Source organism: Boleophthalmus pectinirostris, unplaced genomic scaffold (genome assembly GCF_026225935.1).
Source record: "Boleophthalmus pectinirostris isolate CB_2022bp ecotype Guang Dong unplaced genomic scaffold, ASM2622593v1 HiC_scaffold_19, whole genome shotgun sequence".
Lineage (NCBI taxonomy): Eukaryota > Metazoa > Chordata > Actinopteri > Gobiiformes > Gobiidae > Boleophthalmus > Boleophthalmus pectinirostris.
Window position 1 is genome coordinate 16,595,331 of NW_026571140.1, and position 17,944 is coordinate 16,613,274.

The window sequence follows — 17,944 nt, forward strand, 5'->3', positions numbered from 1 at the left end:
TTGCAGAACTTGGCATTTCAACACCAGAAGAGCTAGGAATGGACAAACTTTAAACCATCAAGGTAAGGCACCAATGCCAAATGCTTATTTGCAGCTTGCTAACAGTTAATATGCTGTATTTATGATTATTAACATCAAAGCATTACATTTATTTTTAATGATTTTTTTATTTTTTCGTCCTAGGTAAAGGATGTATAAATGGATGAAGCTACCTGATATTGTCCTGTTGTGCTGTCTTTCATATTACGTCCATGCACTTATGTTGTACAAACTGTGGACCTAATAAAATTACCAGTATGTAATATGTCTGAGGTCTTTTGTCTATTTGGTTGAACAGAGTCAGAGTTGCCAATTAATGTCTAGCTCTTGAAACAGCTGATACTAATACTTCTAACAATTTTTTTGTGAAACACAGCTTCCAAAGCTGACAATTAATATACATAGTACATATCTGTATGTAATATGTTGTGTGTAACTACTATTGAACATTGTTGTGTTGAACAGAGGGTGGGAAATTTTCCTGTTGAACTCGGAATTGAATGCCAGTGGAAGGTTAAAAACTTCCATAGGGATACACTAACCTAAACAAAAGAACTGTTACGTTGGACAACCTGATAAACTGCTGGAGCACTACTGATAAATACGTTTATTACACTATACTATACTTTTCAATGAATGCACATGAATAGTATCATTAAGTCTCCATTGGCATAGGCTACCTATAAATTGATGTGGTGAACTTAAGAGTAGAGAAAATGCTGCATCTGGATTTTATAACTATTTAGCACACTCTTCAGGTCCTTAATATAGATATTTTGTGGGGTGGTCAGATGTAACGTGGAAGTGCTCAAAACTTCCATGTGATTTCACTAGGCCTTTATTTTGAAATTTCCGGCTCCCGGAAGTCTTGGTCCTTATGGTCGGTAGGCGTCCTGATCCTATTTCTGCTCCATCCTCCGTAGCAATGCAGGAGGGAGCTGATAGCTGACTAAAGCAGATGGAATACCTTTTATAATGGCGCTGTTGTGGCTTGAATGTTGACAACTACCGCAAGGATGATGAACGATATTTTAGAGGAGCCCGAGAAAGACAACCTCCTAGAGGCGTTACCGAAGGCTCAAGTTTCGACGGTACAGTCGGTGGCTAATCTAACTGTAAACATTAGCTAGGAGGCTAACCTAGCCCCGTGGATTCTTATTATGGCATTTCTTCAGTCAGATAATAGGGATATACTATGCTTTAAAGCAATACACATGTACTTACCGAGTCAGCTTTTAACAGTTGGTTTATTTTTTTATGATTTATTTTATGCATAAGCTTACGTAACGTTTTTCGTTAAACACATCTGTGTAGCTAACATTTTGGCATGTGGCAGTGTTCATTTATTAACTAAGAGACTGTATTCAACTAATTTTATCAAGCGTTATAAAACGTGTTAGTACAAATGTGTTGACAAATATAATTTAGTATGTGGTGACTCCCATAGGGCCCCAGTAGCAGTACAAGACCTAAGAATGCCGAGGTAAGTATACGGCCAATGGAAAAAAGAGGACCCTACATCATGTCAAGAGCTCCAGCTATCCACCACAAACTCCGTAAGCAATTAGTGTGTATAATTTGCACTTGGGTTTAAATATACTGTCAAACTATTTAGCACAATACAACAAACGAGCCTGATTTCTTTTACTTTCATTAAAAGTCATTATGCATTACAGTTTATTTTTTTTAATTAAATATTCTGATTGTTACATTGATCAATCTAAAAAAAAAAAAAAATGTAAACAGAATTCTCACTTGCCATCGTTCAATGGGCCGCCTTTCTCATTTTGAAATGGCTTTTTGATCCAAATCACTGTGTTACAGATCTCCAAAGGCTATGAGTTTAAAAATTATCAAATATGAAAATATTTCAAGTTATACTGTGTATGTTTTTGTTTCTGTAGAGAAGCACAGGGAGATGGCAAGGAAAGCCCTAAAAAAGAAGGCCCTCTCGCCAGGACCTCCAGTTTTGCATCAGCCTAGACAAAGTGGTAAAAGGTAAGTTGAGGAAGTTTGTGAAGGAAGTTAAAAAAAAAAAAGTCTTGATGAAACAAGGGAGTGTGTTTGTTAAAGGCATGTATGCTTGCATTTCCTTGTGTAGGAAAATGAAGTATAACAAAGGATATACTGCTTTGAGTCAGCATGCAGAAGAGACTTTGGTTGCACTGGAGTCTGACAGGTACAAATACAGATTTGTGCTTTAGCTAGATATATTGAGATATAGATAAATGTACCTGGACTTTATTTGAAAATTGCTTTGCAGTAAATTCACATGGCTGGCTTCACTTACATACATAACTCATACAAAAACATGCAAACATAGCAAGCAAGTTAAACAGTCTTCAGGAGTCTTATAACTTGTGGGTTGAATGAAAACTATTTTTATGAATAGAGGAGGGCAGAAGCACAGGGAAACAAATTCTGAGATGACTCTCAGAGAGGATCTTTTGGGCCTTTTTTGTTAATCTCAGAGTAAATCAAATGAATTTGATCAGGTTTATAAAAATTGAGATTTTGAATTTGAGGATTATTATGAAACAAGTTTACTCTTGAGTTTACTTTCTTACTTGCAAAGCAGGGATATTGTGCAATTACAAAGATAACAATACAAATGTAATTTAAAGTGGGTTATAATTTCTCATATAATAGCATAGGATAGGAATAAAAACGTAAAGAGCTTTCGCCATTTGAAAGACAAGCAATCTCTGCTGTGATTTCGATTCAAATCATACATTGTGAGCAAATAGATTTAACTTTTTGGCCATATCGCCAAGCCCTAGCCACAGTCTTTCTTAAGTTTTTTTTTTAGCGTCTGTGCTGTTCCCAAACCGTCCCACAACACAGAACATTAAAACACTTTGAATAAAATTAAGATAAAACCTGCACAGAAGGTTTTGCTCAACATGAAAAGATATGAGTTTCAAAAAAATTAAGTCTTTATTGTGCTTTGGCTGCGACACTCTCAGACCAAGGGTCCCACGTCAGCTTGTGGTCTAAGGTGATGCCTAAATTAAACATACATCAGCCAGATGTGAAACACTGCGGAGTGGCCACAGTGCTGTGCTCAGGCAGGACCATGCCAAGATTCACACATTGAACTAAACTTTAGTTCACAAATTAACTTTCCCTTTTAAAAAAATAAATAAATAGAAATAACAAAATGTAATTTCTCTGATTATTATTTATTATACTTGTTGATATTGTCAACTTACAGCCACTTCTTTAGATACATTACTCTTCTATTTTTAAATTACTTTTTTTTTTTTAAATCCACAGCAACTGCTGACTAGTAAGATCTGCTGATATTTTGGGCCATCAATTGCTGTGGATTCTAAACAATTGGCCATCTCTAATTTTTATTCTGGTATGCCAGTATGCTAAAAAGTGCAAATATCGGCCTGATATATTTCTCCTATACCAAAAAATTAAGGTTGTAGCAGTTGTCAGCACTTTTTTTAATTAGTCAACTGTTTTCTTGGGATTATGGAGATTTATGGACAACAGCAAGTGGATAAAGAATGGAATGAGTAAACTGGAGTTTTGGATAGTGTAATTTGCCATTTCATGTTACTTTTCAAAGATTGTGTTTTTTATTACTTTTCTGTATAGAGATTAATCAATGCACAGGGCATGTCTTTATTGCCAATCCCCATAGCAAACCATTTAGTTATGTGAAATGGAATAACAGGATTGGGGCATTCTTTTACAACTTTGGGTTGTTCTGATCTTCTTGAAATAACCCACACTTTCTGTTGATAGTGAGGAAGAGATTGATTTTGAACATTATTCCTCAGGATATTCCTCAGCTGAGGTAAGATTTGTTCTTCTAACAATAAATTTGTCTGTATGGAAAAAACACCCCTCTTGGATTGTTATTATGGGGTTGTTACTATTTTGAAATCACAGTAAAAATGTTAATATTTTTTATGTTAGCTTTATCTTATAATTAGGCTATTGTGGCATTTCTGCTCTGCAGGTTCATCCTGACCTAAGTAAACAGCTGCTTAAGGATGGTTATAATCTCGATGAGATTCCAGATGATGAAGACTTGGACCTTATCCCTCCCAAAGCCATGGGTTCTTCATTGTGTTGTTGCTCTGAAGGGCCGTCTTGCTCCATGCAGTGAAGCTGGTGCTATTGCCCGGTCTTCATATTTTCTGAGAGGCCCACATTTCTAGGACCTCCATTTCTGAAGCCAAAATGTTTATGATAACAGGACTTTTTATCACCCAGTGTAATTGCACAATGAACATGGACACCTACAAGAGCAAGCCTTATCCACTGTGACCCCTATTTTTATACAGCTGCAAAAAGTACTAACAGTGTCTTCTCAGTGTGTTTGCTTTTGGACCCTGTTGACCAACTGAAGACTGGTTACTGTCTGTCCCTTTTCATGACCATGAACGCATCTGCACTATGTGTGTAAGGGACAAATCAGATGTGATCCATATGTTTTATTGAGGTTACAGTTTTAGTTTTGTACTGACTAACCAAAGTGTTATATAGCAACTGCTAATGTAAGTATTCTGTTCATTAACAACAAATTGCAATTATTGTCACTATACCTCACAGCACTTTTTGTTCATGATTTTTGCATTGCAAACTTTATTTTTTCCATACATTCTTTCACTAAATCTAATTACTAAATGTACCTTTTTAAAAAAGTATGTTATTGACCTAGCAAGTTCATTTATTGTTTTTCACACATGTAAGACCAAAAGTTTAGTTTTTTTAAAACCTAATTTTAAAAATTTTAATGCGCAAAGCTTTTATATTTAAGTATTTATTTATTGTTATTATTATAGTATGTCTTTTGTTTTTCTTTTTTTTAAATGACCACTTTTACTGGACTTTTTCTTTTAGTTGCAACATTTTGCTGGCATGGTTCTCATGTTTGCTTTATATATATTGTTACTTCAAACTGACAATGAAATTAACCACATAGCTAATAGTTATTGTATGAATTATGATAATGAAAACTGTATCTCTAAGAACGCCTTAAAGCTGTGTCAGAATAAATGATAATGATTTGTGTAAGAACAATTGGAAAGTTGCATTTTGTGTTCAGATGTTAATTGATTAGAGGAAAAATGTTCACCCAAGTTCAGACATTGCATAGTGTGACTCTGAACAACTCTTACACATCTGTACTATGCAAATACTGGGACAATCTGTGTTAAACTGTATATGACATTGTGATAAGTGTAAAATACAATATTTCAATCTGCTTTTGGTCGTTATTTTCTTGTCTTATTCACTGAAGATCATAAAAAACAAGTATGATTTGTTACTGAATTTATGTACAAATTGAGCAGACTCCACCAGAGGGCAGTGCACAATGCTTTTACAAGTCGTCTCATAAACGTACAGCTTTTTGCAGAAATTAAAACAAGTGTGTTCAGAATTTTAAAACTATGCTTTTTCTTATATTGGTATTGCTAAATGATAATTATTGAATGTCATTTTAGTAACTTATGGCATACGCACATGATTATTAAGTTGATATACGATATAGACGACCTTGCGATTTGGTGAGTTTAGGCTAACAAAATACTATATTTGACAAAGGCTATAAATGAAACTTGCTAAAACTGACAAGTTGAACAAGCTCCTGAGAGCATGGTGAAATTGAAATAACAGGCTGGTGAGACTTGTTGCTGTGGCTGGGCGGGCCCTATGCTGCCGTACGCCATGTGGGGGGGTGTCAATTGAAGCAGAGGAAAAAAACGAGTAAAGGGAGTTACCTCAGCGCCTTCCGAGATATGAGATCTGGGCATTTATTATTGCATCTCGTTTACTAATCAAAAGACAATAGTGAGGATATATCGCCTGCCAAACGACAGAGTTGGGTAATCCCGCGGAGAGGAGAGCGTACTCGTACCGCGGCCGTGCGCAGTCCCTCTTCGCGCACACTACACCTCTCGCCGTGCGCGCCCGCGTCCGTGTGTTTACAAGTGTTTGAACGAGTGCCAGAAACGAGGGAAGAAGCAGGATAAAGCCAAGGAAGGAGGGATGGTGGACAATTCCGGCAGTAGTAAGGCACAAATGGTGAGTGTTGCTGGCGCTTTGCCTCTAAAGATTTGTACACTGTCTACGAGAAGCTTTTAGATCTCCAAAAGACGGAGAGTTATCGAGGGCATTTACTGGAAATTGTTAGCTAACTAATTAGCCTGTATTTGATAGAAGACAAATTCACAAGATCTATTTTGACATCGTGGCACGGTAATTTTGAACTTTTTACAGTGTTTATGCTTCAGATATTGTATATTTAAATTACTTTACATAAGTTGACCTAGTTTACAAACTACATAACTTTTCACCAATATACCCGTTTTACATAGAAACGGCACCTAGTTCAGCTAACTGCATTATGGTGGTTATTTCTTAGTTTGTCTGTTTTGTCATGCTCTTTATAGCCTACAGTATTGACGCGAGTGAACAGTATTCTCATTAAAATTGTTTTTCAACCACTATCTCTTTTTATTATGCTGTAGTTTGATTACTTTGCGCCTTCTGCAATTGCTGCTTTTATGTATTTATTTATTTACCACAAGTGACACGGTTATGTTACATTTCTGTTTATGTCCAAGAGCCAAAAGTTAATGATTATTAAAGCTAAAACTTAGAGATTATTAAAGTGCTTAGTATTTGTCGTTGTGGATTTTAATTAAACGCATTTCCACTTGGAGTGCTCTTTTGGATTATTGCTTCATATATTCTAGTCTTGTGAAAGAGCATGAATGAGTTGTTTAATTTTGATGCATTGGATGGAAAAAAAGCTATTTTTATCTAAGCGGTTGTAATTTTAATTAATTTGTTTATATTATTTGTGTATTTTTTAATAGTTTTTGTTTTAAAATACTGCCAGAATATAGTACATTTTGATGCATATTGAAGTTGGTGGGTCTGATTAAGGTGGTGTGATTTAATTTGTGGAGTGTCATTGAATCATTATACATTTAATGTTACTGTATGGCAGGCAATATGACTGATTGTTTTGTGCCCACAGCCCAGTATGTCTCAGGAGTCTGGTGTGGCCTTTCCTCAGAGCACTTCCACAGGAGGGATGAAGTTAGAGGCAGTGATGGAGCAGCTCCAGCGCCAGCAGCAGGCCCGTCTGGAAATGGAGCGCAAGGAAAGAAAGTTGCGGGAGGCCCACATCATGTATGCACAGCAGGTCGCTGCCCAACAGGCCATCCTGGCTGCAGCCCGGGCATCTGGGGCCAGTTTCATGGGCAAAGGCATGGCCGGAGGGGTTCCAGGTGGCGGGTTACCTCCACGGATGTCCAATCAGAGCAGTGTGGATTCAGAGCGCGAGGACGATGAGGACAGGGGCAGAGATTCTGGGGAAGACGATGACGACACTGAGATGATGGAGGGGGATGAGGGCAGCGACGATGAGGGCAGTGCCAGTGGACTGGAATTTCTTCGCAAGCAGACCCTGGCTCTACAGCAGAGCGCCTCTCGCATCCCAGCACGCCCCTTTGGCAGCTACTCTGCATCAGCCCCACAGAGGGTGGCATCACCACCTGTCAGAGTCAAGCAAGAACCGGACGAAGGTCTGTCTCCTGCTGGGGCCCATTCTGCCACCTCTCCTAATGGCCAGGCTGACTGGGGCTTTGATGATCACTTCAGACAGGTTTGTTGTTCATTTTAATGCTTTTGGGCTTTTTGTCATACATGCTTCATCCTGTCATTCTGCCTGTGTCCTATTATTTTTACCGTCCCAAAAATCTGACAGTATTTGTGTTAAAAATGCTCCTGTAGTTTGAAGCATTGCAGCCACCTGCTGCTCTGAGCACTTGCCTCACTTTAATCACAGTACAAAACTTCCATGTGATATCATTGTGAGACTCTTCAAATCTCTGCGGAGAGTTGACCGCCAATTGGCTTTTGAGACAAAAAAATCCTTGTAAGTGAGCCCTGGCAGAGAGCCAGCCTCACGTTCACTACTTCTCCCCTTCCGTGCACAGATTGTGTGTGTGTGTATGAGAGTGTGTCTCTTGTTCCCAGTCGCTCTTGGCACTTTGCTCAGGCTCTGGTTTGGCTGTGGTCCAGGTAGTAGAGTCAGGCAGCGTGCAGCAGCCGCTGTAAGGATGTGGGTGGTTTGGCCGGGTCAGCACGAGGATTTGGGGTGGGTGGCTAGGTTAGATGTAGTACACAGTAGCAGCCTCATTCACCCCCCACCCTGAACACTTCGGCACTGTGCCAAGTGCACTTTTCTTCGAAGGTAAATATTGCCTCAGAGCATTACAGAGAACGCTGTGCCAACTGGGAACCTGGCCGAGCTGTACATGAAGTAGTCCAGGACAGAAACTGTTAAAGGAGAGCTCAGCACCTTGAGAGTGATATAAAAAGCCTAGGTTGCACAAGAGTGGGCAGTGTCAGGGGACATATCTGAGCTTGATCAGTGAGCCGAGGGTGCTGGACTATCATGTGTCTAGATTTTATTACTGTCTATTTAAAGGAAGATGTCTTTGAATGGCGTTTCTATGGCCACATTTCCAAATTTAGCTGTGGACAGTTTACACTGATAATGATAGAGACATAAGATCTACTAAATTATGCAGCTGAAGAAATTGGTGAGTGCGTACCCCTCACATTTTGTTGTGTGGTTCATGAAAGATTGTATCCATATGATTGTTTTTTGTTACACTATTCTTCTAAGTTAACAACTGAACAGCAGTTGACGAAGGCTTCACATCACTGTCATGTTACCAGTTCAGGTTGCGATAATGCTGTTGTCCAGTTTTAGTCAAACAATATCAGAGTGTAAGTTGTAGCTGACCAGTGCCTATCTATGGTCTGGTGTCTTTTATTAGGAGAGGTGGGCTGTGCCTGGGGGTTGGGGGAGGCATTATAGGACGAGAATTGGTCTGGCCTTTTTGTTTCCTCTCTTTTATCTTTCCTGTCATTATGTCAGCTCTGCAGTATTTAATGACGGCTCATCTCTTCAGGCAGTTTCAGGTTGCACTGCCGTAGGGGGAGGGGGACAGTTCAGGCAGGGGAACTGTTTTTTTTTTTTTTTCATGTCATTGTCTTTGAGAGACCAGAAACAAGTCTGACAGATGCCACAAATACTGCCCCCCTGTAATAATGGAGGGAGAGAAAACATTTATTATGCTCTTAAAAAAAACGTAAAAGATAAGTTAGAAACAAATCATCCTTATTTACATTAACATAATACACTCTGCTTTGTGTCAGTTTGAATAACCAACAAAATCTGCCATTTTTGTAAAGATAAATAAAATCAAATAAACCAGCCCAAGGACACTTGTCTGACTAGTCCCCCCAGAGTGACGGGTGTGTATGACAGTGATGGGATGTGCATGTCCAAAGAGGAGGATTGACATAGTGAGCCGGTGGTTTTGTGTCAGTGATGTATGTGATGTGACCTCGGCCCTGCTCTAAACGGCAAAGTAAATAATTGTCAAACAAGAGGATGGACAAAGGCGTCGCGTGGAGGGCGCTGGAGCAGACGGCAGGCCAGTCCCAGCACTCTGGCCTCTGCCGCAGTGGGACAGAGGCTGCATGACCCCTGTAATCCCCCCCCCCTTCACTCCCCCACACACATGTCCAAGACCTCTCCACTCCTCATTGAAATCCCTGTGTGATTAATAGACGTTTAATCATGGCAGCGCTATACAGATTGTCTATTTTGTGTTGGCCTCATAGAATGAACAATGTCGCAAATCAAGTAGGATAAGTTTGTTCCACAGGTGGTTTCTAAGTACAGTTGATTTTAGTGAAAAAATATATCCTAAGCTTTTTGTTTCTGTGACACAAGTGACAGCATGGGGACAAAGGCAGGGCAAGTCTGCATTTGCATGGCAGTATTTGTTTGCAATGCCAGAGATGACAAACCTACACAAGATTGATGGACATCTGTCATCACAATGTAAGTTTGAATAGAAAGTTATTGAATCTCTGTCAGGTGTGTAATCATGTGTTGGGTTGGGCGTTTTGACCAGATTTATTGTAGGACAACTCAACTGCTGTATTTTGGGCTTCAGCACTATAGGTAGACTGCCGCGATCAAAATGCCTCTCCAAACAACAAGTTTGCACTATAGGTAGTCTGCCGCGTTTGAAATGCCTCTCTTAACAAATTTTTGCTCCAGGATTGTCTGATAGACTGATAGACAGTTTCATCCTGGTTCGATCGAAATCCAACTGATTGCACAGTATTAGTATGAAGGCAATATCTTCACAGAAAAAGTGTAATTTGATTTTCAACCTAGCTTTAGTGAAGAACCTATAGCCTCTCATTTGTAATGCCATTTGAATTGTTGACAGATTTTTTTTCTGTCTTTAAGCATATGCTAATGTAATTTGATTGTAGGTAGTACATGGTGCACCCAGTTCATCTATTTTTGAATATGGAGATCATGATGAAGGCACAAGGGTCAGAATTTGTCCAGAACTTGTCTCACAGATGTACTTCCTTCTTAGTTCAACAAGGACAAAAAAGGCATTGTGGCCTAAAGTCTTGTGTGGAGTCCAGCATCATTGGGCATCCTTGATCCTCTTTGGCTGCTGTGGCTCTGAAGCCAGTCTGTTTGGAGAGCGCTGTTGCATAATTTAGCTGTCGTCCCAGCAACACATCAGCCAGGAAGTGGGGAGATGCACAGCTGCAGCGCACAGATCGATAAGTATTGTGTGTTTGCTTTTATCAGAAGCTATTTTTTGCTTTGTTTAATTTTTTTAATAAATGAAACCTGAACAATCCATAACAGTGTATAATGTGATATTGGATTAAAAAAAACAAAAAAACAAAACTAAATGCCTCTAACCTATCCTTACGTTGAGCTTTTTTGTTGTTTTCTTCACATACAACACCCTGACCTAGTTTGTGCTCTGTGAAATATAATGTAGGTGCTTCCTATGCAATAACTGTCAGCGGGTTTTAAATGGTGTACTTAGTCTTATTCCGTTTACTGGACTTCCTGTTATGCTGATGTAATAAGATTGGAATTACATTCTGACCCTGCAAATGGAGATCAATTAGAAGAGCAATAATTCAAAAGGCAGCTCATGACAAGAAACTCCATAATTATGAAGAAGATTTGGTTTGTTCCAAGCAATTAATGTTAACTGGCTGGTGTTATAATAAGGTGAGAAGTATGATCTGGTTTAAATTCATTCAGAAAACCGCACACACAATATTATTATAGATATTATAGTATAGAATGATGTTAAAATGTATAATGATTATTTCTAAAATAATTTAAAGCAAATTATTATAATTATAATTTTTGTTACAGTATACTTCTTTTGGTACAGTATAATTTATTTAGTGTGATACTGCAACCTTTGTCATCCAGTTGACCTAATGCATCCAGAATTCTATTACTAATGACATTGGTGATGAATGCACCTGACGCTAAATGGTTAATCTTATTGCCAAATTTCTGCTATCTGCCTATGTGCATTAATATGTATTAGGCTGGTTAAAAGGATGCCTTAATTCCCTACTTTTATTACTGTTTTTAAACAGTACAGTGGGAGATGGGAGATGTATCAAAATTATATAAATAATAATGAGATTAATAATAATTTTGTCCATATGGTACTGCAAATGATCTACCATAATGTTTTCAACATGGCATGATCACAGACACAGCATAAACTTCCATTTTACATTTATGGAGTTTGTTCATCATTGGAAACATCATTTAAACAGTGTGACAAGTGCATGTGACAGACTTGTGTATTTATAGGACCTTCACAACCAAATGGCAGACTGAGATTGATTTGAGGCATGGGTTGGCTATAATCATGTGTGCTTTGACAAATATCTATTTTGTGCTGACCTACACCTAACACCAGTGTGTGGAAGATTCCCCTGGCCCCAAAATAGAGGTATTGAATTTAGTAGGGAGATGAAGTGGGAATGAGAGGGGGAGGAAATCCAGAGAAGAAGACGGGTTAGTGGTCTGGCTCAATGCACTACAGTGCCCCACCCAGAGGAAACATTCCAGACGGAATTAAAGAGTTAACTCTTCAAACAGTGAACATTCCCACCGGGGGCTCCCAACAAGAGACACAGGGTGGAGGGGGGTACTGGGGTGTCCATGTTGTAGTTGGACTGTCTGATTGGTGATTTTTTTTTACTCCATTTGATTGTGTGGCCAGAGCTGTAAAAAGCCAAAGGGCCTGGGAGGGAGGAACTGGATGATGAGCCCTATGGTGCAGGCAGAGACACTTTTTTTTATTTGTCTGCTGCTAAGGCCACATCTGTTGTAGGCTGACAGGAGGATGGTCAACAACCCCCCCCTCATGTCCAGGACCACAGCCTGGTGAAGCAGAGCCACTCGCTGACTCACTGACAGGTCTGCTGCTTTCAGCTTGTGAGTGGAATGCACTTGTTCAGTTAAAACCTCTAAATGAAATGACTGTCACACAAGTAAAGTGAGTCATTTTCAGTTTGATGAAATATTAAAGAAAAGGGGATGCTTCCTTCCTGTGCATTATCTGAATGCTCCACTGATTTGGTTTCATGTTCTCTCCCTCGGAGCATATTTTTCATCCACCTTCACTCACCTTTTCAATAACAAATGTAGTCAGTCTCCAGGAGTCTAATGTATCTCATCAGTATGAAGTGTCTACTTATGCATCAACAAGGACATTAGCAAATATTATCACTTTAGATTACCTTGTATGCACAATGTCACTGGAGGCCATTTCCTATCTAGTTGAATTGTAAACAAAAAAGTTCACTCATTTAAATGCAAATGATGGCTGTCCATTAGAGTTGCCACACTTTTTCCCCCAAATCATCCCTGGAGGATTGGCTTCTGTGCGTCTAATGGAAACTGAGCTACTGAGGCCTGCTGTAATTTGATCAGTTGGTAGTGAAACCACAAGCCCCCGTCCCCACTACTTCTATTCGTCCTCCTGAGCCACTCCCACTCAGCATATCTCAACACCTGCTCTTTAATGAAGGCAAACACAGAGCGGGGAATGGCCAAATGAAACAAAGACATCCACCAACGCCTTTGGCAGCTGCTGAAAATGGAGCCAAGGTCATTTGACACTTCAGAGCCCAGTCCTTAAGTTTTCTATAGGTTGACTACATTAGTTTTATACAATACAATAACCATATATAGGCCACTATGGACAAGGCAACAATGCCAGCCTGACCTTGCACAGTATGAAAGGTCAAGCTTGCACTGCAGCAGCTAGCGAGGGTTTGTGTGTGGCTAATGTGACATACTTGAGCAAGTGTGGGTTTGAAAAATGTCCATATTTATACACTGTGAATAACTAGCATTTATGGGAGGGCAGACAGATCCTTATTCCAAACTAAACAAATGGGTACACCTCATACTTCACAGACTTCACAGATCGGTTCTCCTTGAACCTGTTTGACACTGTTAGGGTTAATGATGGCACGCTTTGGGTCCAGGGGTAGGGGTCTGCCAGTAACTAACTGATGTTGCTCAAACATAATTCATGTTAAGATCAAGTCTAAATTGTACAAGTCTAAAGAGGTGCGTGTAAATTTATTTAACCAAGATGGTGTCACTGACATTCAGAATATTTTTCAGGGGGGTCCTGGCCCTAGAGTGGAACCCTATTGTACATGTTTTTGGGGAAACTGGAGCAGAAAGAAATAATCAGACACAATTGGATAAAGCGTGTGCAGTATTCTGTGCACATAAAAAGATTGTGACTGAACATAACTCCTGTCCTAGCTGATTACACAACACTGGTGTTATGCATGTAGCAGTTCTGGCAGACCTTTTGCTATGGCTGTGTCTTGCCCAAGTCTGTCTGTTTATTTATCTTGCGCTTTTTATGTTGTTTAAGATTAAACTTTGCACTATGTATGGTGTTCTGTAGGAGTGTATCCTCAGTCTTTTTCAGAATGGGCAGGCCTGTGCTAGGGAGGTGTGGAACTGAGCAGTAAGAGTTGTCCATTGTTAGTGGCTGTTCTTGGCTGTCTGCTGCCACAGCTTGGCTGAGCTCCAGGCTAGTGTCAGATCTGTAGGTGCTAACTGGGCCACTGTGTCAAGGCTCTTGGATAAACACAGCAGTTGACATGGCACAAAGCCATGAGAGTACAAGATGAAAGCAGTGGAGGAGGCTTCCCTTTCATTTTCTGCCAAAGAAATACTTGTACTTCCTCCAAAGTCCCGGCTGCTGCTGCTGCTGGAATAGTAGTGTTTGACCACAGTGCTTGCTCAGATCACATTTGTGTAACAATGTCTTTAATAGATTTCATATAGTTGGCTGCTTTTCAGGTTATATTGCATTACACATTTCCATGCCAGATGCTTTTAATTGACTTCCCTTAGTACTCACTTGCTGTTTGTTTGGAAATCTTGACATATTATAGTGTCACCCAGATCAAGCCTATATGAACTGTGTAAAGCCACATAAACATGAGTGGAAGCACTTATTCCAGTGGTCCTGCACAAAGTCCATTTAGTAGTAGAGTGATTCATTTACATCTGCTCCTGGGGTCATATTTTTCTTATGGCTATGTGACTGTGCTCACATGTATAGGGCTCAGTTTGCATGTACTCCCATTTATGTAATCAGTAGCTATATGGTACTGATAAATAACAAGTCTGATAAAACATTAGCATTTCCAGATTGCTGAAACGAAAACTTTATTAAAAAGGTAACTTTTTGCTAATCTGTAGCAGATCTGGTTAATAGACAGTCAAATTGTGAATAGTTGTGAATAGTACTATGGACCATGTCAGCTGCCAACAATTATTACAAAAGCAGCCCTGGTAAATGATTGAAGAATGGCACGGAAGCATTAACACCAAAGAATGTTGAATGGAATCATACTTCATGTTTTCTGTGCCTTCATGTATATCTTAGCATGGTTTAATAATGCTAGTGGCAGATTTAGGATGCCCCAACCCCCAGTTCAACCAGCCTTGATTAGCCAGCCATCTGGTCAAACAAAGACATCTCAGGTTTTCCTGCCCTAAATAAATGTGATTAGAAAACCTGAGGACGCTCCACTCTATAGCACACACAGGATGTGTGCTTAGAGCATTTGTGTGAGGAATGTGTGGCTGCTGCAATAAAACTCTGCACAACATGCACTCATGGTCCAGGCTCTTATTCAAGCTCTAATGAAATCAGGAGTCACGCCTGATGACTAAAGCCCTGATATATACTAGTCCACCTTGTCTACCCTTAACATCACAATTTACACCATTTCTTGAATTTACCAGAGGGTAGTAATTGATATTGTTCCTACAAGTTTAATTACCCACTTTGACTACAGACTAGGATTTGCCTGGCAAATGCATTTTCCCCTTCACCTTATTTATCGAAGGTGACATCCAGTACACTTGGTTAGAGAAGTACCACCTCACCACTTAAAATGGTCAGTAAGATTATATGTTGAAAACTGGGAATGCAGCTCATTAAAAGACCCACATGGATGACCAGGAACTTCTTCCTTCAGTAGATTTTCTTTCTTCCCTGCTCGCATGAATATATGACATGCCAGGATTCGTCTGGCTCAATTAGTGAAAGACTAGCTCATGAGAATGAGTTATGGATTGGCCAGACCTTTACCTGTGCAGTGGTCAGTGTTGGAGAAATTCCATTTCTGTGCTGTACTGAGAGCTGTTACTGCCACCTCAGTCTTTGTTATCCTAGCCTGCATCATCAGACCTATAATACTCCCTTCAACATCATATTGTCTTGAAAGTTCATGTTTTTGGGTATGTTTAAACCTTCTCTTCAAGTCTCTACAATTTACAATCAGAGTCTCACATCAAAACTGCAAGGGCTTTCCTTCCATCTCTGTATGGAAATAAAACTTGTGACCATGTAGAGTCAAGACCTCTACCCAATCTGTGTGAAAATGTCTCATACTCCCTGCACCAGTCAGTTTCACAATATGATATGAAATATGAGTAATTCATTGTCTTAAAATTATTTGCTTCTAGTTGTCCACTCTGTATTTCAGAATAAAATAGTATATTTACATTTTATTTCTAGGTGCCTTTTCAAGCTGTCTTGTAGGTTTTAGGGGACATTCTACTGTCTTAGGTCCCTACAGTAGAGACATGGTGACTTGGTGGTGGACAAGGTAATCTCCAGATGCTTGACTGGTTGCACCATTCCGGCCGGTGTCCCTGGGGGGTACTGGTCTGTCAGAGGTGGAATGCCCCTGTACACTTAACGCTAGCTGAGAGGAAACAGATACCTATTGCACTGAACAGTCAAATTGCTCCCTATCGATTAGACTCTTCAGAAAGCTGTGAATTGCGCTTATGGTTTGAACATTTGATACTGCTGATTTCGATGGTCAGTCATAACACTAACTTCTCTCACACAGCACACCCCGATTACAATGGCACATCTTTACCCTGAGAGTGCTCAACTGCCATATGCCAGACGCAGTCATTAATCCAGTTGACTGTGGCCATTGTTGCATCTGCCGTTGTCCCTGTGTAATTAGCTGGGATATGTTCTAATAGTAGCACAGGCTTTTGTTGATTGTGAGCATATCAAGTTCCTGGTTCTGTCAGTGTAATGAGAGTGTGAGCAGAGGCCTATCAGGTCTGTGCGATGTCTCCAGCTGCCATTAACATGGAGGTGAAGTGGATTCTAGCTCTTTGAGAGATGTGAGATATGCAAGGTATTTTTAGCTAACGCTTTTAACCCTTTGAGAAATGTCAATAGCTTCAACTTGAATGCGCCCATTGGATTTTACATTAAGGTATTTCTGTTGCATATTAATTTGATAGTAAATGGGTTGTGTAACTGAGAGCTTGTTCACCATCTACATTTCTCAAAGCAAATCTAATGGCTTGAAATGTAATTATATGTAAGGGGCCCATAGATTCAAGGCCCATTCAAGTCTATAGTTGGCATGTGAAACTACCTCCCAGCGGTGAAGGAAAGGGTTAACCTATGGAGTACTGTATGCAGTGGCACAGATGTGATCCACTAAAATGTTTGCTCTCCCTGTGAAAGGGTCTTTGAACCAATGAGTGTGAACTTCTGGCCACAGCAGCCTATAAACGTTGCATTTGTGTGAGGCAGCGAAAGGGGCCAGCTAGTGTAATGGGGGATGGGCCTCTGCCTGTGGAATGTGGTGTCTTGGTGAAGGGGCCGGAGCTGAACAAATGTAGTCAGTTTATTTGGCAAACCAGACTTACTAGTTGCCAGCAGACGTGTTTGCCCAGAAACTATAACTTTTCAGATCCACCCTTTTTTCTTTCAGTCATGGGCCTCCCTGTAGATTACAATAAGGCTCCAATCTCTTTCCTCCTTTAGCAATAGTGAATATAACATGTCTGTAAACAACAAGTAGTGTGTCTGTTTTCAAGTCTATACACTTGGTGATCCATTGTTATCTTTTGTGTAATTTTGCTGCTTTGTAATTGGAGTGATTAATGGAGGGAGAGGTGGTCTTTTTTCCCTGAGGCCTGTTTTTCAGTGGCCTGTTAAAAGGTGCACAACCAAAGCCAGGGCAGGTAGCAACACGTCTCACCTCTGGACGTTTATCCCCCTTTGTCTCGCCCATTATACCCCCCCCCCAAAAAAGGGAGATGTCTCTCTTTGAGCTGCCGAAATGACCGGACCCTCAAACATTGTCATGCCCCTGTTCTAGTCTCCTCTTGGCTGTTTTATACCCTACAGTACAGTAAGTCTTAATAAAGGCAGAGGAATCAACATGGGATCAGTCTGTGTGCAGTAACTGTACCATATGTTCTGAAGTGGCCATAAGATTTACCAGTTGCACATGGAATCACGATTAGCCAGTCTTTGTCGGACGTAGCGTATGGGCCAGCTCACCATGAGATCCTTTACAGTAGTTAACAGATAAAGGCCGCCATACGCTGAGCTGAACTCCCACCTCTCACGCCCACTCCCCCATCAGCCCCTCCCCCGCAGTAAAAGGCACCATAAATGTTGCT

At 40.1% G+C, this 17,944-nt stretch overlaps 3 protein-coding genes across 5 annotated transcripts in view; all 3 read left to right on the forward strand.

The window, feature by feature from the left end:
• LOC110175446 (cytochrome c oxidase subunit 5A, mitochondrial-like) overlaps positions 1–302 on the forward strand; it is a 1,551-nt gene extending 1,249 nt beyond the window's left edge. The window contains exons 4-5 of the mRNA XM_020941627.2: positions 1–62; positions 184–302. The exon at positions 1–62 is cut by the window's left edge and continues 61 nt beyond it. Of these exons, the coding sequence (XP_020797286.1) occupies positions 1–53 (53 nt within the window). The 3' untranslated portion in view covers positions 54–62; positions 184–302. The remainder of the gene's footprint in view (positions 63–183) is intronic.
• Positions 303–905: 603 nt separating this feature from the next.
• Positions 906–5,267, forward strand: fam219b (family with sequence similarity 219 member B). Of its 2 annotated transcripts, none has more exons than XM_055154976.1 (6): positions 906–1,130; positions 1,487–1,595; positions 1,944–2,037; positions 2,141–2,218; positions 3,799–3,850; positions 4,016–5,267. In XM_055154976.1, exons 1-6 carry the CDS (start codon positions 1,035–1,037, stop codon positions 4,163–4,165), a joined length of 579 nt encoding a protein of 192 aa, XP_055010951.1. In that variant the 5' UTR covers positions 906–1,034; the 3' UTR covers positions 4,166–5,267. The 2 variants fall into 2 exon arrangements, with proteins under 2 accessions (XP_055010951.1, XP_055010952.1); XM_055154977.1 differs by lacking the exon at positions 906–1,130 and adding an exon at positions 1,140–1,280.
• Positions 5,268–5,755: 488 nt separating this feature from the next.
• Positions 5,756–17,944, forward strand: part of LOC110175453 (AT-rich interactive domain-containing protein 3B) — a 34,334-nt gene continuing 22,145 nt past the window's right edge. For both annotated transcript variants that reach the window (XM_055154455.1, XM_055154456.1), the window contains exons 1-2: positions 5,756–6,087; positions 7,049–7,678. In XM_055154455.1, coding sequence (XP_055010430.1) covers positions 6,052–6,087; positions 7,049–7,678 — 666 coding nt within the window. In that variant the 5' untranslated portion in view covers positions 5,756–6,051. The remainder of the gene's footprint in view (positions 6,088–7,048; positions 7,679–17,944) is intronic.